This window comes from Mesoplodon densirostris, chromosome 14 (assembly GCF_025265405.1).
Source record: "Mesoplodon densirostris isolate mMesDen1 chromosome 14, mMesDen1 primary haplotype, whole genome shotgun sequence".
Lineage (NCBI taxonomy): Eukaryota > Metazoa > Chordata > Mammalia > Artiodactyla > Ziphiidae > Mesoplodon > Mesoplodon densirostris.
In genome coordinates this window covers 89,295,109-89,318,944 of record NC_082674.1, presented here as the reverse complement: position 1 = coordinate 89,318,944, position 23,836 = coordinate 89,295,109, and the positions used below count along the sequence as shown (strand labels likewise).

The 23,836-nt window shown below is 40.8% G+C and overlaps 1 protein-coding gene across 7 annotated transcripts in view; it reads left to right on the top strand.

Moving 5' to 3' along the window:
• The window catches only part of M1AP (meiosis 1 associated protein), a 95,265-nt gene that overhangs the window by 57,042 nt on the left and 14,387 nt on the right, over positions 1-23,836 (top strand). For 6 of the 7 annotated variants that reach the window (XM_060117834.1, XM_060117836.1, XM_060117837.1 and 3 more), the window contains exons 5-7: positions 13,684-13,857; positions 17,641-17,803; positions 18,753-18,894. In XM_060117834.1, coding sequence (XP_059973817.1) covers positions 13,684-13,857; positions 17,641-17,803; positions 18,753-18,894 — 479 coding nt within the window. The remainder of the gene's footprint in view (positions 1-13,683; positions 13,858-17,640; positions 17,804-18,752; positions 18,895-23,836) is intronic. The other variant, XM_060117835.1, reaches the window with a different exon arrangement.

Below are 23,836 nucleotides of genomic sequence, written 5' to 3'. Positions count from 1 at the left end.
AACTAAAAGCTTGTTCTTTGAGAAGATAAACAAAATTGATAAACTCTTAGCCAGACTCATCAAGAAAAAAAGTGAGAGGACTCAAATCAATAAAATTAGAAATGAAAAAAGAGAAATCACAACTGACACCACAGAAATACAAAGGATTATAAGTGACTACTACAAACAACTATATGCCAATAAAATGGACAACTACAAAGAAATGGACAAATTCTTGGAAGGGTACAATTTTCCAAGACTGAACCAGGAAGAATTAGAAAATATAAACAGACCTATCACAAGTAATGAAATTGAAACTGTAATTAAAAATCTTCCAACAAACAAAAGTCCAGGACCAGATGGCTTCACAGGCAAATTCTATCAAACATTTAGAGAAGAGCTAACACCAATCCTTCTCAAACTCTTCCAAAAAATTACAGAGGGAGAAACACTCCCAAATTCATTCTACAAAGCCACCATTACCCTGATACCAAAATCAGAAAAAGACATCACAATAAAAGAAAATTATACACCAATATCACTGATGAACACAGATGCAAAAATCCTGAACAAAATACTAGCAGACAGAATCCAACAACACATTAAAAGGATCATACACCATGATCAAGTGGGATTTATCCCAGGGATGTAAGGATTCTTCAGTATACGCAAATCAATCAATGTGATACACCACATTAACAAATTAAGGAATAAGAACCATATGATCATCTCAATAGACATAGAAAAAACTTTTGACAAAATTCAACACCCATTTATGATAAAAACTCTCCAGAAAATGGGCATAGAGGGAACCTACCTCAACATAATAAAGGCCATATATGACAAACCCACAGCAGACATCATACTGAATGGTAAAAAAACTGAAAGCATTTCCACTAAGGTCAGGAACAAGACAAGGATATCCACTCTTGCCACTCTTATTCAACATAGTTTTGGAAGTCCTAGCACGGCAATCAGAGAAGAAAAAGGAATACAAATTGGAAAAGAAGAAGTAAAACTGTCACTGTTTGCAGATGGCATGATACTATACATAGAAAATCCTAAAGATGCCACCAGAAAACTACTAGAACTAATCAATGAATTTGGTAAAGTTGCAGGATACAAAATTAATGCACAGAAATCTCTTGCATTCCTATACACTAACAATGAAAAATCAGAAAGAGAAATTAAGGAAACAATCACATTTACCATTGCAACTAAAAGAATAAAATACCTAGGAATAAACCTGCCTAAAGAGGTGAAAGACTTGTACTCAGAAAACTATAAAACACTGATGAAAGAAATCAAAGGTGACATCAACAGATGGAGAAATATACCATGTTCTTGGATTGGAAGAATAAATATTGTGAAAAAGACTATACTACCCAAAGCAATCTACAGATTCAATGCAATCCCTATCAAACTACCAATGGCATTCTTCACAGAATTAGAACAAAAAATTTTACAATTCATATGGAAACACAAAAGACCCCGAATAGCCAAACAATCTTGAGAAAGAAAAACAGAGCTGGAGGAATCAGGCTCCTGACTTCAAACTATACCACAAAGCTACAGTAATCAAGACAGTATGGTACTGGCACAAAAACAGAAATACAGATCAATGGTACAGGATAGAATGCCCAGAGATAAACCCACGCACATATCACCTAATTTACAACAAAGGAGGCAAGAACATACAATGGAGAAAGGACAGCCTCTTCAATAAGTGGTGCTGGGAAAACTGGACAGCTACATGTAAATGAATGAAATTAGAACACTACCTAACACCATACACAAAAATAAACTCCAAATGGATTAAAGTCCTAAATATAAGACCAGACACTATAAAACTCTTAGAGGAAAACATAGGAAAAACACTCTTTGACATAAACCACAGCAAGATCCTTTTTCACCCACCTCCTAGAGTAATGGAAATTAAAAGAAAAATAATCAAAATGGGACTTAATTAAACTTAAAACCTTTTGCACAGCAAAGGAAAAATAAACGAGTCAAAAAGACAACCCTCAGAATGGGAGAAAATATTTGCAAATGAAACAACGAACAAAGGATTAATCTCCAAAATATACAAACATCACATGGAGCTCAATACCAAAAAAAAGCAAACAATCCAATTAAAAATTGGGCGGGGCTTCCCTGGTGGCTCAGTGGTTGAGAGTCCGCCTGCTGATGCAGGGGACACGGGTTCGTGCCCCGGTCCGGGAAGATCCCACATGCCGCAGAGCAACTGGGCCTGTGAGCCGTGGCCGCTGAGCCTGCGCATCCAGAGCCTGTGCTCCGCAACGGGAGAGGCCACAACAGTGAGAGGCCCGCGTACCACAAAAAAAAAAAAAAGAAAGAAAGAAATTGGGTGGAAGACCTAAATAGACATTTCACCAAGAAAAACCTACAGATGGCCAATAGGCACATGAAAATATGCGCAGCATTACTAATTATTAGAGAAATGCAAATCAAAACTACAATGAGGTATCACCTCACACTGGTCAGAATGGCCATTATCAAAAAATCTAGAAACAGTAAATGCTGGAAAGGGTGTGGTGAAAAGGGAACCCTCCTGCTAAGTTAGTATATATATGGAATCTAAAAAAAAAAAAAAATGGTACTGATGAACCTAGTTCCAGGGCAGGAATAAAGACATAGGCATAGAGAATGGACTTGAGGACACGGGGTGGGAGGGGGAAGCTGGGGCGAAGTGAGAGTAGCATCGACATATATACACTACCGAATGTAAAATAGTTAACTAGTGGGAAGCAGCAGCATAGCACAGGGAGATCAGCTCCGTGCTTTGCAATGACCTAGAGGGGTGGGATAGGGAGGATGGGAGGGAGGCTCAAGAGGGAGAGGATATTGGGACATATGTATGCATATGGCTCATTCACTTTGGTGTACAACAGAAACTGACACAGTATTGTGAAGCAGTTATACTCCAATAAAGATTTATTTTTTTTAAATCAAGGGGGAAAAAAAGACCAAAAACCCTATAGAAAAATGGACAAAAGACATAAACAGATAATTCAAAAAATATTTTTAAATGGTCCTTAAACATATAAAAATATGCTCAACTTCACTCATAATTAGAAAAATGAAGACTAAGACTACACCAACATACCATGTCCCACCTTTAGATCAACAAAAGTTAAAAAGTATGACAACACATTCTGTTGGTGAGGCTACATTTCCATTCATTGCCAGTAGAACGCACAGTGGTACAACACATTTGGAGGTGAATTTGGCAGTATCTAACAAAACTACTTAGGCATTTACTTTTGACTCACCATTCCCACTTCTAAGAATCCAATACCCTGAAGATATACCTCTGACAATATAAAAATGCAAACATATATACAGGATTACAAAGCTATTATACAGTCTTTGTAGATTTTTACCTTTGTTGTTTAGGATATATTTTAGGGCTTTCTTCAGTTTCTGTGCCTTTTTTTTTTTTTAATATTTCCTTACTCTGCCTAACTCCCCAGTAAGTCTTATATTCTTTCTTGGTTCCTCCTACTTTTGTTTTCACCTCAGAGTAGATCTCTCAGCTCACTTGGGCATTAAAGAGGCAAAAGTCCTTGGTCTAGTTCTCAGGGCCTCACCAACAGATTTAATGCCTTCCTAGCCCCACTTCCTCCTTTTCCTAAATAACCATTTCCCTACTCTCCTTCCCCACCTCAGTGCCTATCAAAACACTTCTTCCCAGTCCACTTTTCTAATTTGCATTGCAATCTACATTAAATGCTTTTTGTTTATAGAATATGTAAATTAGTTTGTGCAGGAAAAGAAGGCTTTTAAAATACCTTCTATGTCTAGTGTTTCCCAGGTCAAACTATGCTTTAGATTTTGGTAAATCTCAATCAGTAGTGATCAAACCCTTTTGAAGGTGGGTTGCATTTTTTCCTCAGTAAAATGAAAATAGAGCTAATTGAGACCCATAGATAAAATATTTTTTCTTACACCTTGAATCATATACTTTATTTAAGAGAAAAATGTCACCAAAAAAAGAAGAAAGAAAGAAATGGCACTGGCATTTAGTAACTAAAACGTTCGTGTGTAGACAGCTGGGAGGGAGCTTTCTAATCTTTCATCCATTATAGTTGCATGATGCTTTAAAGTCTACAAAGTACTTTCAGGTGTCATCATTTCCTACTCAAATGAACACTAAGCCTAGGTATTATTATCATTCCCACTTTACAGATGAAGAAATTGAACTTAGAGAGATGAAGTGACTGGTCTAAGGTCACAGAGCAAGTTAGGAGCAGAATGGCTAAGATTAGTTTCTTCTGTGCAGTGCAGCATTTACTGAGCTCCTGTTGTATTCCAGACACTGTGCTAGTGCTGAGGGTGCAGAGGTGGATAAGGTACTACATCTGGTATCCACGGGCATAGAGACACCCTTCCATAACCAAGACCCTCTTTACTGCACCTGCAGGATCTCCTTTCTATTTGCGCTAGCCAGGGCAGGGCAAGTCAGGCATCTCAAAGCAGGATTGGATGGGAATTCCCTGGTGGTCCAGTGGTTAGGACTCTGCACTTCCACTGCAGGGGGCCTGGGTTGAATCACTGGTCAGGCACTAAGAAGCCATGCAGCTCGGCCAAAAAAAAAAAAAAAAAAGCAAGATTGGATGGCAGGGAATATTGTCGACTCCTTGTCACAGGGTGTTGCTCCCACGGCTCCAGATGTGTGGGGATGCAGTGCAGCTTCTCCCTTAGAGAAGTCCCTACCACCAATCACAGGCTTCTTCACCCTTAGAAACACACAGGCCTGAGAAAAAGCAATTCTGAGAAGATTACTTTCCCAGCCAAAGTAATTGCTCTGGAAACATTGTCTTTCCTGATTCATCTTCTTACTAAGGGCTGAAATATTTGGAATTAGGTTAGGACATGTCTCAGAGCTAGAGGTGCCCACAGGTCCCTATTTTGTCTCTAATAATGTAAATCATCCATTGTGAATCATTAGTATTTCATTCTTTAGTTAACAGTCAAGACTTTTTTTTTTTTTAGCCCACCTTAGGCTGCACCAGCTTGACCCTCCATCATAAAACTCTCTGGGTAGCTGACTAGGGCTGGAAAAGAGGCATGTCCACTACAAGCTGAGGGATCTCTGCTTGTGTTCTGCTCTTGGGACTCCCAGATTCCTCTCCCGTCTTTCCACCACTTCCCACTACCACCACAGAACAGGAAAGCGTGTGTGGGAGTCCTGGGCTGAGACGTGGGCATCCCACACAAGCTAATAGTTCGGCACACCTTCAAACAAATATTTTAAAAATACTAATTCAACAATTGTTTAGGAGCCAAAGGCTACAAAGAGGAAGAGAAAGGAAAGGAGTGCTGGTTCCGTCCTGCCCAGTCTTGCACACTTCCCTCAGCAGAGCCAAAGCCTTGCAGTAATGGAGCCCACCCTTCTTAGAAATAGGTGTAGTGACTACCTGTTGTTACACGAGTGTGTTCCTTTGTGGGGGTCTCACCCTTCACCCCAGCAGTTTGTGCCAGTCCTCACTTCCTCCCTTCTGCTTTAGCCTTCTTGCTATTCCTCCAATATACCAAGCTCATTCTCACTTCAAGACCTTTGACCTTGCTGATTCCTTTATAAGGAACAATCTTTCCACAGATGTTTTCATGATTCAGTCCTTCACTTGGTTCAAGTCTCTGCTCAACTATTACCTTCTTAGAGCATACTTCTTCCCTGGCCAGCCAAGATAAAGGTTCACACACACACACACACACACACACACACACACTTATCCTGATTTATTTTTCTTCATAGTTACCTATTATTATCTGTAATTGTTTTCTGTTTTATTTATTTTCTGTTCTCCCACTAGAATGGTAAACCATGAAAGCAGAGAATTTGTCTTTTTCTTTGTTGACACCAAGCAGCGCCTAGCTCATAGAAGGCACTAAATAAATAATTATTTGAATGACAAATTAAATGACTGAATAAGTGAATGAATGAATGAATGGCCACAGTACTCTCCCTGGGAGAGTATAGTTCTGGGAAATAAATTTTCTCTATCTCATTACACTTCTACTAATGTTTTAACCCCTCTTATAGACTGGGGCCCTAGGAAGATGATCACCACTTGGTCAGTCCTGTGCTCACTTCTCTGCAGAGGACACGCTGCCTTAACCCCCACTACCCCTGCCACCTCCTTTCAAAGGGCTTCTCCTTTTTCCCAGGGTCCAATCATTACCACCACAAATGAGGCATATGAGCTCAGAAAGACAAGCTAGACTGCCCCTAACATTTTGAGCTGTCAGAGACTATCCCCTTGCAGTTATTGATTTTAAGACAGTGGTTGAATGACTCTGCACAGTTGTTCCTGAGCAAACTTTGTCTGCTCTGATTACTTATCCTAGTTGTTAACATCCTGAAGCCACTCCTGTATTCACAGAGTAGACAGCACTGATTGTAAACTGACCCAGGAAGGCTAAGGTACCATGATTATATAGTTTCTGTAGTGGTTCTTGACATTTTGGGGGTCACAGAGCTCTTCTGAGAATCTGATAAAAGCTAAGGTCCTATCCCCCTCCTCCACCCCTCCAAAATACACCTATACACATATAGACAAAATTGTATATAATTTCAGGGGTTCCCAGAACCCCTGAAGCCCATCCATAACACTCAAGGACGGGTGACATGATGGTCATTTAGAAAGAAATAGGTTTGGCCTATAGGTCAAGGCCTTTGTGGGACTGGGGAGGATGTGCAGGACTGGCCAGGAGCATCATTTTCCTGGGCTTCTACTTTAGACATTCTATGTCAAGAGAGAAATATAGCCACTATATATGTAAGTATGTGTTAAAGTGTTAAATTCTCCTATTTTAAACACATTTCAATGTTGTAACACTATTTTAGGGTTGACTTCTGAGAAGGATTGCTGCAGGCATCACCTTACTACCTTTAGGCTTTCTTAGACTTTCCCATTATTGTGCCTCTTCCAGAAAAGCTTAGCTCAGTGAAGGATGTCACTGCTTATGGCCACAGGGAGGCAGGGTAAGTCCAAAAGCTGAATGTGAATGCCGGCTGCAGCTAGACTGCAACAGACTCGGCCTTCCTCTCTTGTCAGGGACACCCAGACACTCAGAGCCGCCACCTTCACTCCAGTGACCTTTCTAGGTCATAGCAGTGTGACCAGTCCCTGCTAGCCAGTCAATATGGAAGCTGTTCTTCAACATCTGAGAAGTCTCCTTCCCATTCCCCAGGTTTAGTACATTTAGTTATATTTGTGAGGAACACAGGACCGGGGATTGATGTTCTTACGTATGTTGGTGGCAGGGAGAAAGTCACCGAGATAAGTGATTGGAAAAAAAAGAATTTTAAAAAAGGAAAGCACATTCTTTTCCTGTAAGAGCAAATCATTTTGTTGATGAGAGAAAAGGAAGAAAATGCCATTTGTTAGACCTACTGCATGCCATTCATGCAGGTAATCATCTCACTTCTTATGCCTCCTATAACTACGAAATAAGTTGTGCTATCCTAACTTTGCCCAAAGTCACATAGCTAACAACTTTCAAGCCACAATTCAAACCCTGGTCTTTCCACTACATTCCACCACCTTTCATAAACTCAAAAAAAGTTAAGGAAACCTTCAGGAGAAGGTTCAGGAGAAACAAAGTTAACAAGTATAATTAGTATTGCCCGTATGGAGTCCACAGATACCCAGGAGGTACTGATTAAAACCAATAGGGAGGATATAATTAAGCATAACTTTTTGGACAAAGTCAGTTCTGAGCTGGAACCTGGAGGAGCTGCAGGCCATGGATTAACAAGAGTAACAAAAGCACTAAGGAAGGAAGTCACGTGGCAGGGAGACTAGCTCAGTTGAAGCAGAAGAGTTACAGGAAAAAGTAATGAGAGCTGAGGAGGAGGGAGCAGTTGTTTAACTCAACAGCCATTTGCTAATCTTCAGCTCTCTGCAAGCTGCTGAGCTGGGGGATGGGGGGGTGGGGGTGTTGATAGGTTCTCAACAGGTAGAGAAGAGGAGGAATGTATTGATATGAGCCATACAGAGTAAGGGAAGAATGGGGGTATTTGAGGAATAATGAGTAGTAACAAGTGGTACAGAATGAGTGGAGGGAATGAAGATGACAGCAGGAAGGCAGTATGTGCTCTTTAGGAAAGGAAGGGTCTGACGAAACTATGTCTTAGAAAAATTAACTGGTAGTAAGAAGTACCAGAGGGGAAAGAATGGAGTTTGATGGGACAGCTAAGAGGCTACTGCCATAATCCAGGCACCAGGAAATGACTGCCTGGACCAGTGACAGAGAATACGGAAAAGAAGTTCTCTCTCCAAAGTGTTCTGGTTTACACATTAGTCTTTAGCTTGGATAATGTGACTTTCTGAGAAGGTCCCCTCAAATCTGAAGCATAGCACCTCTATGGCAATTACCTGGGAACTTTTTCAAAGGAAGAAGCTCTGCTCTGTGGTTCTTCCAAGAACCTGTAGGTTAAGAAGTTGGAAAGAACTCTCATACCATATACAAAAATAAACTCAAAATGGATTAAAGGCTTAAATGTAAGACCTGAGACCGTAAAACTTCCAGAAGAAAATATAGGCAGTAAGCTCTTTGGCATCAATCTTAGCAATATTTTTTTTGAATATGTCTCCTCAGGCAAGGGAAACAAAGCAAAAATAACCAAACGGGACTACGACAAACTGAAAAGCTTTTGCACAGTGAAGGGAACTATCGACAAAATGAAAAGCCAGCCCACTGAATGGGAGAAGATATTTGCAAACGATATATCTGAAAAAGGGTTAATATCCAAAATATACAATGAACCTATACAACTCAACATCAAAAAACAAACAACCCGGGGCTTCCCTGGTGGCGCAGTGGTTAAGAATCCGTCTGCCAATGCAGGTGACACGGGCTCGAGCCCTGGTCCGGGAAGATCCCACATGCCATAGAGCAACTAACCACGTGCACCAAAACTGAGCCTGCACTCCAGAGCCTGCCAGCCACAACTACTGAAGCCCATGCACCTAGAGCCCATGCTCCGCAACAAGAGAAGCCACCTAGGTGAGAAGCCCATGCACCGCAACGAAGAGTAGCCCCCGCTCGCCACAACTAGAGAAAGCCCGTGCACAGCACTGAAGACCCAACACAGCCAAAAATAAATAAATTAAATAAATAAAAATTTTTTAAAAATGAACAACCCAATTTAAAAATGGGTAAGGAACCTAGATAGACATTTTTCCAAAGAAGACAGACAGAAGGTCAACAGGCACATGAAAAGCTGCTCAACATCACTAATCATCAGGGAAATGCAAATCAACATCACAATCACTTCACACCTGTCAGAAGGCTATTACCAAAAAGACAGCAAATAATAAATATTGACAAGGATGTGGCAAAAAGGGAACCCTCATGCACTGTTAGTGGGAATGTAAATTGGTGCAGCTACTATGGAAAACAGTATGGAGTTTCCTCAAAAAATTAAAAATAGAACCACCATATGATCTATCAGTTCCACTCCTGAGTGCTTATTCAAAGAAAAAACACTAATTTGAAAAGATATATGCACCCCTATGTTCATTGTAGCACTATTTACAGTAGCCTACATATGGAAGAAACCTAAGTGCCCATCAATAGATGAATGGATAAAGAAGATGTGGTATATATACACAATGGAATATTACTCAGCCATAGGAAAAAAAAGAATGATATCTTGCCATTTGCAGCAACATGGATGAACCTAGAGGGTATTATTCTAAGTGAAATAAGTCAGACAGAGAACGACAAATACTGTCAGATTTCACTTATATGTGGAATCTAAAAAACAAAACAAATGAACAAACATAACTAAACAGAAACAGAGTCATAGATACAGAGAACAAACAGGTGGTTGCTAGAGGGGAGGAGAGTAGGGAGAGCAGAGCCATAGCTGAGGGAGGGTAAGAGGTACAGACTTTCAATTACAAAATAAATGAGTCACAGGTCTGAGATGTACAGTGTGGGGAATATAGTCAATAATTACGTAATATCTCTGTATGATGACAGATGGTGACTAGACTTACCATGATGTTCATTTGGGAATGTATAGAAATATCAAATCACTATGTTGTGTAGCAGTACCTGACATAGGGTTGTGAGTCAATTTCACTTCAAAAACCAACAAACTCATAGAAAAAGAGATCAGGTTTGTGGTTACCTGAGGCAGGGGGTGGGGGAGGGTAAATTGAATTAAGGTGGTCAAAAGGTACAAAATTCCAATTATAAGATAAATAAGTACTAGGGATGTAAGGCACAACATAATAAATATAATTAACACTGCTGTACATTATATATGGAAGCTGTTATAGAGTAAATCCTAGAAAAATCCCAAGTAAATCCCAAGAAAAAAATTTTTTGTATTTCTTTAATTTTATATCTATGAGATGATAGATGTTCACTAAACTTATTGTGCTAATCATTTCATGATGTGCATAAGCCAAGTCATTATACTGTACACTTTAATCTTACACAGTGCTATATGTTGATTATATCTCAGTAAAACTGGAAGAGAAAAAAGAAGTTGGAACGAACTTTAGCAACATTGATGGAGTGTCTGCAGGGAAGACTGGCATTTTCCTTCACAGAGGCAACATGTTTCAGGCCTAGTTCTTCAGCTTTACAGAATCAGAAAGTTGATTTTATCAACATCCTCTCAGAGACAGAGTCATCTTATCAAGCTCAAGACTAAAGTATTAGCCAGAATATTTTAGAGGAAGAACCATAACCACTATAATCACCAAGAAGAGCAGAAACTTGACAAACACATCCTGCCATCGGGATTCCTCACAGAGCCAGCACGCGGTCTCCTCTGAGCCATGCTTGGATGATGGCTACCAGCATCTGCTGCTGTTGCTCCCTTCCTCTGTGCTCCATTTCTGGCCAACCCTCTCCCCTTCTAATGGACACATTCATTCTTTGGATAAGCCAGTACCATCCATAGGCTCTAGCCAAATCTTGCTCTGGTCTGTAAGCCATTCTCCTTTTTTTAAATTTATTTATTCTTTATATGTTTTTTTTAATTTATTTAATTTATTTTTGGCTGCGTTGGGTCTTCATTGCTGTGCTCGGGCTTTCTCTCCAGTTGTGGCAAGCTGGGACTACTCCTCCTTGCAGTACGTGGGCTTTAGGCACGTGGGCTTCAGTAGTTGTGGCTCACGGGCCCAGTTGCTCCACAGCATGTGGGATCTTCCCAGACCAGGGCTCAAACCCATGCTCCCAGCATTGGCAGGCGGATTCTTAACCACTGTGCTACCAGGGAAATCCCCATTCTCCTTTTGTAAGGTGACTGTTTTTCATAGACCTCATCACTCTGTGTTGATTTTATTGTTTAATTATTTGAGGAAACACCTATTGTTCTTATTCCCAGAGTCTCAGCTTTGCTGTTGTCCCCATGTACTGCCCATGGTAGGAATTTCTAATCTTCACCACTTTCCCTGGGGAGAAAAAAAACACTTATTTGTCTTATCCAAAATTCTGTTGTTTGAACTTGAAGCATATTGCTTCTACTTTTTGAGATCCTTTGTTCAATTTCATTTATTTAGTTCTATATCTGCCTCCTTATGCTTTTTTGGGGGGGCCTCTCACTGTTGTGGCCTCTCCTGTTGCGGAGCACAGGCTCCGGATGCACAGGCTCCGGACTCACAGGCTCAGCAGCCATGGCTCACGGGCCCAGCTGCTCCGCTGCATGTGGGATCTTTCCGGACCGGGGCACGAACCCGCGTCCCCTGCATCGGCAGGCGGACTCTCAACCACTGCGCCACCAGGGAAGCCCTGCCTCCTTATGCTTTAATAACCATTTTGCCTCTCTGAAGAGAAGCTGTTCAGTCATGTCCATACTTCTTACCCAAGTTGAAGTCCAGGCTCAGAAAAATTACTTCTTGTTTTGCCTATGACACAGTAAGTTTCATATTATTAAAAAGAACGTTTCTCTTCACTCATGAGGAATGTTTCTTTGACAATGACTTCATATTTATCACTGTAGTACCTGAAAACATAGTAGAGCAGACGAGATTTTAAGGAGAAATGGTCAAGAATAATGTTGCTTTATAAACTCCTTAAGGCAAAGAACATCATATACCTTTATATATTATTTCATCTTCTAAGTAGTACATAATTAATATTATTGCTTGATGCAATGAATGAAATAGCTAGTAAGCTAATGAACCCTCATAACTATCCACAGAAGATGGTAGAGTTTTTTTTTTTTTAAGTGAAAGCGAGTTTATTTAGAGAGATACACATTCCATAGGCAGAATGTGGTCCGTCACAGAGGGCGAGAGCAGCCGATGGTACAGTTTTAATTATACTGGTCAAAGAGAAATGCATTTGGTGCCCCTTTTCAGCCACAGAATAAGTCGATAAATATAATATGAAGTCACTTAAGTCTCACCACACTTTCCCTGCTTGGGTACCAATATGTTGGACTGAAGCCCTTTGTTTCCTGTGGAGAGTCTGCCACTTCTGCAGCCTTGTCCTCAGGAATGTCGTTCTAGAAATAAACCAGCTTTCTCCTTGGGGTCCATGAGTCATACATAGAAGTTAATTCATTGGAGCAACTGGCTTTTCTTAGGCCCTTTGTAAAAGTATTTCAGAGAGTCCCTCATGGTGAGGTAAAAAAAAGTCAGGTTCCTCTTCAGTTTCTTTCCAGCTCATCTCATTTCCTCTCAGTGCTTTCTCCATCACTTTATACTTGGCTTTTACTGACAAACTTTACCTCCAGACCTAGATCCCAATTCCTGAGCTAGTGTTGCCTAAAGAAGGAAGTAGACCATCAAAGCCTCATTACCCCACCTACCTAGTCTCATTCATTCAGATTTGGAGTCAAATCACTCCACCAGACCATCCCTGTCTTCTTGGCTGCTAATCACACTTGTGAGATATAGTATGTCAATGGCAAACTTGTATAATCTGTGTCAGAAGGTGGAACTCAGGAATTCATCTTTTTTTCTTTTGGTCTTTCTTAAATTTATTTTTTTATAACAGAGATAATAACTGAATACATTTTCACTGTGAAACAACAACATAAAACTGAAGTCCCCCTTGTTAACTAACTAATTAACTTGCATTGCTATATTATTTTTGGCTGTTCTTGTATTCTAGAGTTTTTAAAAATATTCAATACAAGAAATACATGAATACAATAAAATACAAACAGTATAGAAGTATGAATAATAAAAAGTGAATGTATCTCAGAACTCTGCCCCATTTCCTGTCCACTATTAACAGTTTGATAATAGCCTTCCAGAACTTTGTAAGAGGCATTTCCATAGATATGTATGCATTTAGGCTAATAGTTTTATTTTTATATAAATGGGTCCATACCATACATCTGTTCTAGAACTTTCTTTATTCACTTACTATCTCCTAGCTTTCCATGTCAGTACATTCAGCTTTACTTTGTTAACAGCTGTATAATACTCCACAGTCTGTGCCATAATTTATTTAAACATTCTCCTATTGATGGGCATTTGAATTGCTTCCTGTTTGGGTTTTTGATTATTTGTTATCGCAACAGTGCTGTACTGAACATCTTTGCATATGTTTCTTTGTGTCCTGTCCAAGAACGTCTCTAGGCTAGATATCTAGAGGTGGAATTGATGGATCCAAAAATGGGTGCATTTAATATTTTATATTTTTCAAAATTTGTAATTAAAGAATTAAACACTTTAACCACTGTTTCCCTTTCTTCTGCAGAGACTTCTATTCTGGGAACTGATATTGACCTTCAGACTATAGACAATGATATTGTCAGCATGGAGATTTTCTTCAAAGCCTGGCTGCATAACAGTGGAACAGACCAAGAACATGTCCACCTTCTTCTTCCTTCACGGAGTTTCAGCAACATTTCCAGAGCCAGAGATAATCCAAGTACACACCCCCCAAAAGACATATTATATAGATAATAATTATCCTAGTCTAGGATTAGGACTCTAGATTGGAAAGTCATCAGAATACAGAGTAGCTGAGGTTTAGGGATTGGAGGAGGCTTGGATGAGGCTCTCCATGTAAGCATGAGGAGTAAGAAAAGAATTTCTAAAAAGTAACCACCACAGTTAGAAAATTGAGCCTGATTAAGCCCAGACAGCAAGGGCCAGTTAGTTTCAGTGTAAAGACTTAAACACCTCAATAATAGGGCATCAGCTACACTACATAAGAGCACAATGAATCATATGCTTTCTCAAGTTTTCATTTTTGATGCAGCAGATATTATTGACATTATAATTTCAGGTAAGCTGGTACCTTGACAATATCAATAGGGCCTGTGAGGAGAGGAAAAGAACCAAAATTAAATGATTAAATAGAGGTCTTCTCAATAGGGAGACACCAAACTGAGGGGACCTAAAGCAGCTACAGAGGCAAGCCCCAGGGAGTACAACTAGTGGCCCTAGACCATGTTCACAAAGTATGTTCTGGCAACTGTGGAAACCAAGAGGTCAAACCAGTGTTCCAGGCATGTCAGCAAGGTTCTGGATATTGTTCTGGCTGGCAGTGTTACTTAATTCAGGTCCCACTAGATTGTAGGGATAAAGCCGTTTCTAGTCTCCATCCCCTTTGAAACTTGGCCTAGGACCTGGGTGGCAGGGCCTGCAAATGGACCCATCAGTATAGTCAGCCACAGCTCCAAAGGGAACAGACTAAATTTTGTCTTCCCCTTTAGGGGTGGGAGCTCAATGAGAAAAATGGGTACAGACTTCCTTCCATCCCCAAAAGGGAGGACACACGTTGGTCCTTTCTTTCTGGGGATAGCCACTGGGTTCTTAATCTCCCTACCCCTCCCCCACATTTCAATCTAGGGCCTGGGATGCCTTTAACAACTTACCTTGATTTTACTGTCTTTCTTTTGTGTGTAAAATTTTCTTCCCAAGACCTCCATTCCACGCACTTTGTCCAAGACTAACAGTACCAATTGCTCACTTCTTATCTATTTTCCCCAAGCACTATGTTAACTCCTTTCATTGCATCATCCCCTTTCACCTTCATAACAACAACATGGTGCAGGTACTATTATCATATGTCATTGAATCTAAGATGCTGTCCATTATAAGATACACCATTATTTTATATACCACTGAGAAAGAAAAACAATGCCAATTAAATGTGACACATTGCTTTTTTATCACTTAGAAATATTATTTTATTCTTACTGAGAGAGTTCTTTTAGATTAGAGTAGTAAGTAAGGGTTAAGAGTACCTGTCTGGTCGATGGTGATTGCAAGACATATATAGAGCTGTTAGTAAGTGAGAAAAAATGTGTCTTAAAATGAATAAATATAATATTATCCCTGTTTTACAGATGAGAAAACTGAGACAGAGAAATTAAACATTTCTGCACAGAAAATTAATAGTCAAGCCAGAATTTGAAGCCAGGCAACTCCACATCCCATCCTTAACCCTTAGGATTAGAAATCTATATTTTATACATTTGACTACTCTCAGCCTAGAGGACATTCATCAAACTCAGGTCTATCACTTCCAGAGCCTGGGCCCTTACCTACTATGCAACCTGCCTCATGCTGGGCAATTTTGAGTGAAGGGTCTGCCTCATGCTGGGCACATCTCTTATTAGGAGGGCTAGGGCCATCCAAAGCCAGGAGCTCCTACAACCAGCCTTTCTTCTACTGTTGCATGGCATTTGCCCATGGTAGTGTTGAGAATTTCTCTGCTTTGCCCTCCCTTGTTCCATGGCTTTCAGCACCAGGGTCAGAGCCAGAATGTTTATCTCCATCTGCAATTATTTTTTGGAAACCACAGGTCTTCAGGATGGGTGGTAGAACTTAGATCCAGACTCTTCTGCTGAGGAGGTCTTCACTGGAATCCAGATGCTCAGGCATAAGTTGGAATGAGGTCCAGAGAAAGTAGGCCTCCTCTGGGGTGGGTGTGACCCACGTGAGAGTTTAAGCAAGCACAATAAAGACCATATCATAGTTATCCATTATTTACAAAACTGATGCATTGCCCCATATGTAGATTTCTGGAAATGTGGTTCCCCACAAAAAAATAAAACAAAACAACACAAAAACACTGAGCTCTCCTACTATAGAATCTTTTGAGGACTGCTCCTCAGATGTTCACTTTGACTGCTCCTTACAAGGTTCTCCACCCAACACCACCGGCTTCTGTAGCTGCCTCGGGCCCTTCAGCCACTCTCTAGGTGCTTCCCTCAGAGGCCTCTTTCTCACAGTGCATAGTCTACCTCAGCTGAGTGTCTTTTCCCATATCTTGGGTTTGGGGTCTGCCACCTCTGCACCTGAGTCTGAGTGGTGAGAAGCATACCTGGTTCTAGACTCTAGCCCTGGTAAAACATTTTTCCCAGCTTTGGAACATTGCTGAGACTACAATTCCAGTAGTTCTCATCCCTGGCTACAGTAAGAATCACATGAGGAACTTTTTAAAATACCAATATCAGCTCCATCCCCAGAGATCCCAATTTCATTGATGTGAGGTAGGGGCCAGACATCAGTACCCTATGCAAGTTCACTAGGTGATTCTTACTGCAACCAGAGTTGAGAACCTAAGCCAGATGAGCACAGCCATCTAGTCCTAAAGCCCAGGGACCCAACAATGGAGCAGTCAGGCACAGAGGAAACGAGGGGAAGCTGGAGTCCTAGGCGAAGTCCCTCCTACACTTCCTGGGCTCTAGGACACACCTGGCCAAGAGCTGTCTCACCCAGAACTGATGTCTAGGTCTGATTGCTAGGCCCAGGAGGGCCAGCTAGATCTGACACCTATTCTGGCATCCTATTTTTTCTACATTATTTCTACTTTCATTTTTACCTCATGTTGCAGTTACTACAGTCATTTCATAAATCACTGACATCAGCTACTAACCTTCTCACAAGTACACAGCACTCATGTATTCATAGTTTGTTAACAGTTTTTAAACCTGATATACATTTTATTTAAAACCTTCATAATATCAAGGATTCAAATCTAGTGCAACAGAACATTGTACACTGTGACATGTGAATGTACCTGCTGGAGCAAAAGCTTAACACAGAAGCAGATGAATAACCCATACACAGTTAGTCGAGGGCCCCCCAGAACTGTTGTCTGGTGCCGCAATCATGTTCCAAGGCCCAAAGATTCTATTCATTTGGGAATTAAAAAATAAACTATTTCAGGAACTTATTCCTCTCCCTCCCTCGAATGTCCCTAGAAGAGCTCACAGAGAAGCAGTAGCTGTCAGCTGACTGCCTGACTTCTGCTTTCCTGTTCTTCCTTCATCTGACCTGCAGTCTTGCCAAAGCTTAGCCACAGGGAAGCAGGAGGGGCAAAGTTTCCTTCTGTGATCGCCAAAAGGCCCTGCATATTTCAGTGTTAGCCGCCTCCTCCGCAGAGGACACACGTTCCTCTCAGACTCGATCTCAAGCCAGAAATCTCACTACGAGACAACTGCTCAGCCAGCCCAGAAGTAAAATAAGAAAAAAATCATGCCACACCCAGAAAATAAGCGACCTGTTGTGTAGAGCAACACTGTTCCAGACGTGCTCTGCCTTCCCAATGTACTTTCCTCTGTCCAGTCCCTGGCCTCCTCCCAGCCCTTACTTGCCGGGTGGAGGTGGAATTGGGTGGCAGATGTTCTCTCTTAATCGTATAGTCTGAAGTAACTTGTGACAAACAATCCCTCCCCCAATGCCGTTTTTACTGTAGTGTGCCTGAAATGTGATCTCCAAGAGCGACTTCTCAGCCCGTCCCTGCTCCCTGGAACAGCTGATGGCTCCTTGAGAATGGATGACCCCAAAGGAGACTTCAGCACCCTCTACCAGATGGTTTCCCAATCATCAGCATCTTGTTACAAGCTCCAGGTGATCAAGTATGGCTCAAGAGAACCTCTCCCATCCATGCAAATATTTATTCTTATTGGTTCCACAGCTAGGAAGAACAGAGGTAAAGGGCATCCCCAAGTGTCAGGCAGCAGGGAGTCAGTTCCAAAGCAGCAACTACAGGTATGGGCATGAAAGAGTAAGGTCAGGCTGCTTAGTATGTGGAGATGAATGAGGAGACTGTGGAAGATGTGCCTCAGTAGGGTATTCTGAAGTCTGGATGAGAACTGGAAATCCAGATAGTCTCTGAGAATGCAGAGGAAAAAAGAAAAAAAGATCAGCAGAATGACGTTTATCCATTCAGTCAATGTTTATTGAATACCATCATGACAGAGATCTGACCTTCAAGTGGCAAGTGACACATGGGATCTACCCCACCTTCCCATTTCTTTACTAGAATTCCTGTTTCCAGAAGAATCAGTTCCAGGGTGGAATTAGCAATGGTGGCATAGACCATGTTTACTGCTTCCCAGTTCCTGTCACAGTACCATGTGCAGTTATCTGAGTAAGCTTGTCCGTGGGTCTGCGACCATGGATGCTGCTGGGGAGCCTTCTTAAACGCACCCTCTTCTTAAATGTGTCTTCTGTCAGCACCTTGCCCCGGAAGAACTAGGCCTGGGATGCAGATGTTTAGCAACTATTGCGTGATGTGGTCACTGCAGCAGGAATGAATGGGACAGAATGAGCTCAGGAGAGGGAATATCCAGCAGAGTCTTGAGGCCTCGTGAGGGCCGCTCCATTCATTGATTAACAGGCTTTGAGACTCTGCTGTGTGCCACATACCCTGATAGGTGCTAGCCTTACTAAGGTGAATAATTCACAGGCCCTAACCTAAAGGATTTCACAATAGGGTCTTATACTTAAGCTAAATTTAAGTGGATCTGCTTCGAGGCTCTGGATATCTCTGAGGAGACTTTCACTGCCATTGTCTCTTCCCAGGGCTCTAAAATCCACTGGGGTCTGTGAGTCACTGACATATGGACTCCCCTTCATCCTCAGACCCACAAGCTGTTGGCAGCTGGAATGGGATGAGCTGGAAACAAATCAGCAGCATTTCCATGCTTTGTGTCACAGCCTACTGGTGAGTACCCATGTCACCCAGTGAAGAAGAGGAAGAGTGTTAAAGTACCCAACACAGAGAAGCAGCTAATTAATCCTGCCCTGATCCCAAACCTGTCCCAGTCTTCCAGAGGACAGGGAAAAACTGGACCTACTCTGAAATGTGGATTAAATATGACTTGCCTTTGTTGGTTTCACGCTATAGAGAATAATTCCTGAATTCAGTTATATGACACTAAACTTGAAAATCCCTGATTTTGTACATTTAAATGACAACAGGGAATTTTCCTTAAGTAACTATATTTGAAACCCTATTTTCTTCCTGTCACTGTGCTGGACATTATGGTTTATTTCAATGAAGAGCACTTAGTCTGTGCCAGACATTGTGCTAAGCCCTAGATATTCAGTCTATTATGATAGACATTATCTATGGTCTCAAGAAACTTTCTAATGGAAGAGACAGAATTAAATATGTATATTCTTAACTGTGAGAAGTCTATGAGGGAAAATAAGAGGTTGCTGTAAGAGAGCCTCTCTGTGAAAGTGACAGTTAAACAGATCTGCCACATGAATGGGAATTAGCTAGGTGAAGGGTGGCAGGAAGAGCATTCCAGGTGCAGGGAAAGGCATGTGCAAAGGCCCCAAGGCCGGAAAGAGCTGGTCCTCAAGTCAAGCGTGGAATGACCACTGTGACTGAAACAAAAAGAGCAAGGACCAAGACAGCCAAAAGGTGAGCAGCCAAACGTGAGCAGGGGTCAAATCATACAAAGATTTGTAGTCCACAAACGACGTGGGACTTTACGTACAAAAAGAAATCATTAGAAATGACATCATCTATTTAAGTTTTTAAACAATTAATTGTGCCAAAATTTGGAACTGAACTTTCAGAAGAAAAATGAAAACAAGAACATGAGGTAGGAGGGCACTGCAGTAGTCTAGGCAAGAGATGACTGTGGCTTGGACTTGGATGTCGGAAGTCAAGATGAGAAAAGTAAACCAATTAAAGAAGTATTTTAGAGAAAGAGAGCATGTGAAGGATTGGATGTAGGGAGTGAGGAATAGCGAAGTAGCAAATAACTGCCTGGTTTCTGATTTACCATTTCCTGAAAGGAAAAAACTAAGAGAGCATATACATGAAACAGTAATACAACACCAAGAAAGCAAAATAAAACAATTGCAAATACAATTCAAGGATGTGTATAACTGCTAAGTGGATATAGAATAACAGTTTGACCCAGTAGGATATGAGAGATCAAGACAGCACAGTAATGTGTCCCTTTCACTGTCAGAAGCAGACTTCTTTTTTCCTGTTTCAAAGCCCACACTCCCTTTGAGGTCCACCCACTGAGTTCCTGTTTCCTATCTGAAGAACACCCATCTCCTGTCTTTGCAGAGCAGAGACAACAGATACCTCCTAACTGTTAAAGCCCAAGAGCTCCATTTACTATATTCTACCCAGTTCCTCAGGATCTTGGAGCTATACTCGGGAGAAATTGCTCTCATGGGGCTTCAGTACCTTCTTATAGCACATGATATTTTAAACAGACAGTTGCATTTTAATACACTGCTAGAGGGAGTGTAAATTTTCTGGAAAGTGGTACCCTTCAACACTTCAATTCCACTACTGGGAATATAGCCCAAGAAAACAATGAGAAAAGGGAGCAAAGATATAGGTACCAGCATGTTTATCTCAGTGTTATTTACAATGGTAAGAAACTGGAAACAACTTAAATGTCCTAAATAGAGGAATGGTTAAATTGAAATAGGGGAAAACTTAGAGGAACAATAATTCAGCCAAACAATGAACCATAATAGTTTACAGTATGTACTATAAACTATTATGGCAATATATTATGTAGCCATAATAGTTTATAGTAAGGATGGGAAAGAGTATTCTCTTCCATCCTGGCTTATATTATATGAGATCAGAGTCTCTGTGCCTCTGAACCTGGGGTTTGAGAATCTGTATTTATTTATTTATTCAACAAAAATTTATTGAGCACTACATGCCAGGTACAGCTGTAGGGGCCAAAGAGACCTCTTCTTTATCACTCCTCTCCCTTGGAAACTCACAAGTATGTGGTTGACCCATGTCTAATAAGATACCCATTTTCAGTAGCACTTACTAAGAGCTAGTCACTTAACCAAGTGCTTTGCATACTTTACCTCATTTAATTCTCACAATAATTCTGTGAGATAGATTGTTGTCCCCATTTTTACAGATGGAGAAGACTGAAGTCTAAAGAGATCAAAGGTCTTACAGTCTAAAGTCTTACCAAAGGTCACACAGCCACTGAAGTGGCCAAGTCAGAATGTAGTTGAATGTAGTTCTGTTGACTATATATCTCATACTTTTAACTCCTTGGCTAAATTCCTACTCCAGGTGTAGCCAGATAAACACAGATCACAACACTGAGGCTACTTCTTCTCCCTTCACTTAGCACCCCAAGCTTCTCTACCTCGCTGGACTTGAATTCACTTAAACTAGTACTAGGTACTTGTAGTGGCTCCTTACCCATCTTGTGCTTCGTGTGTTTCACCTCAACCAGATCAAAGACCACTCTCCTTTCCTAGAAAAGGAAGAAGCAAAGTTGTGTTTGAATGGCTCTTCCTTCTTGCTTCTCACTTGACATCTCCAAGCAGCAAAAAGCCTGAAAGGTGGTGTGTTATGGAGGGAAGAATTCTTCACAAGCTTCAGCTCATTCATTCAACAACAAATATTTTTGGAGTCCCTACTGTGTGACCAGACTTATTTAGCGTTTTAACCCTCCAGATCCTATTTTTGCAAGTTTTCAGCACGTCTTTAAGTCCATCCTTGGTTTTATATTCTTTCTTACACCTCTTTCACATGTTCTTTGAAAATCTGATGTAATTAGTTGACTCTTGACTTCTGTTTCTCATTGTCCTGTTTCCCCTCCAGCTAACCTCTCATTCTAACTTCTGTCTTTCTGTTAATAGCAGCACCACCACTATCTACTCACCCAGGCTTGTAACCTCAGTCACTTTCAGCCTTCTCTCCCTTTACACCCACTTCATTACTAAGTCGTATCAAATTTTTTCTCATAAGTTGTAACTGTCCTTTCCTTCCCATTCCTGCTGCTTGTTCTCACCAAGACTTCTTCAGTAAACTCCTAATTAGCTTCCCTACCTCCAATCTCTCCCTCTTCTAATTTGCCCTGTTCATTAGACCAGATTAATCTTCTTGAAGCATTCCCCTGACTATCACATGGTGTTCACCCAGTGACTTAAGTCTTGCCTGCTCTAACCCCATAGCATCTACTGTATGTATTTTTTCTGCCCTTTCCTTTAATTTATATTTCCCTCATTTTCCCTCTTTCCTTTAATATTGCAATAATCTCTTAAGTTTTCTGAATGCTTTTAGTGTTTCTCCTTCCCAATCCATTTTCCAATCTGCCACCAGATTAATATTCTTGAAACACAGCAATGGTCCTGCCACTCTTCAGCTTAAATCTCTTTTGTGGCTTACTATTAATCCTACTTAAAGTGTATATTCCTAAGCCAGGTATTCAAACTCCATCCTTGTCTCCCATTATTCCCCTTCCTGTACATACAGTGCAACCAAATTAATATACAAACTTTAACTTGCCCTACCTTTGAACTTTTTTCGTGTTGTCCCTTCTCCTATCTCCACCTGTTCAAATCCTACCTCATTCTGAAGGACCCAGCTCAAATGGTGCTTCTGCAATGAGGCCTTTCTGGATGCCTGTATTTATCACTAGACCTTCGTGTGTTCTATTTCTTTTTAGAGACAAGCATATTTCAATTAGTTTTTAAATATATGATCCTATGATTTTGGTTAAAGTCTATGATATAAATTTGCCTACCCAGAATCCAGGAAAACGTGGTTGCCTTTTCCTGAAATTTCTACCACTTCCCCATTTTACCAACTAATTCCTCAGGCTTAGTCAAATTTAGGTTTAGAGTAGAAGTTCTCCCTTTGTTATCTCTCTTTGCTGGGAGTCAAGGCCAGGCAGTTTTCTAATCTGTTGTGGTAAAGTGTAATTCGTATTGTCTGTGAAAAGCATGGGCTTTGGGCTCGTATGGTCCTAGATTCCTGACAGCTTCATTATTTCCCAATTGTGTGAAGTCAGGCCATAAACTTAACCTCTCTAAGCCTCAGTGTATTTATCTATTTGTAACCCTAATAAATCTAGTGGTCCCATGTGGTTTTGTCTCTATATAAATGGCATGTAAAGAAGCACTACCCAGAGGACAAAAAGTAATTTTAAAATTAACTTACGTGTGCTTTCAAAGAACGCCAAAGAGGAAATAGTTCATTACCCACAATGACATGTTTCAAATTTTCTTCCTCTACCCCTCAATCATATCTAACCTGGAGATGTTCCAAGAGCCTTTCACACACACGCACACCCAAAAACTAAAACTCTGTCTGTATCCCCAGTCCCTGTTCCTCTATCTTCTTCCTCTCTCAGATATATATATATATATATTCTATAGATTAACTTAGCCTCTCTGACATAATCCCCTCCCTCTTAGGTCCTATCTCTCTCCACCTATTTAAACTATCCAGGAACAGAACCCACACAGCTTCTCCTTTCATGAGTAGAAGTGGAGTGGGAGAGAAGGAAAAAAGGGAGAAGGTGCATGACAAACATATTAGTAACCCTTGTCCCTTTCACATGTAAAACAGATACACCTCACGTGAAATATACCTGGTCTTTAAGATGATTAAGTAATATTACATGTGTAAAGCACGTAGCATACATGTGGCATATGATTTGTACATAATGGTTGGTTCGTAGTTCTACAAATTCCATTTGTTTATTTTTTATGGATTCTAATTCTCTGGAGAAATTCTCCGTATTTTCACCTATTTTCGTGAACAAACTAATCACAGTTATTTTAAGGTACTTTGCTAACCTCAGCACTTGGATCACCTGTGGCCTTGTTGCTGTTGTCTCTTTCTTCATTTGGTTTTCAGA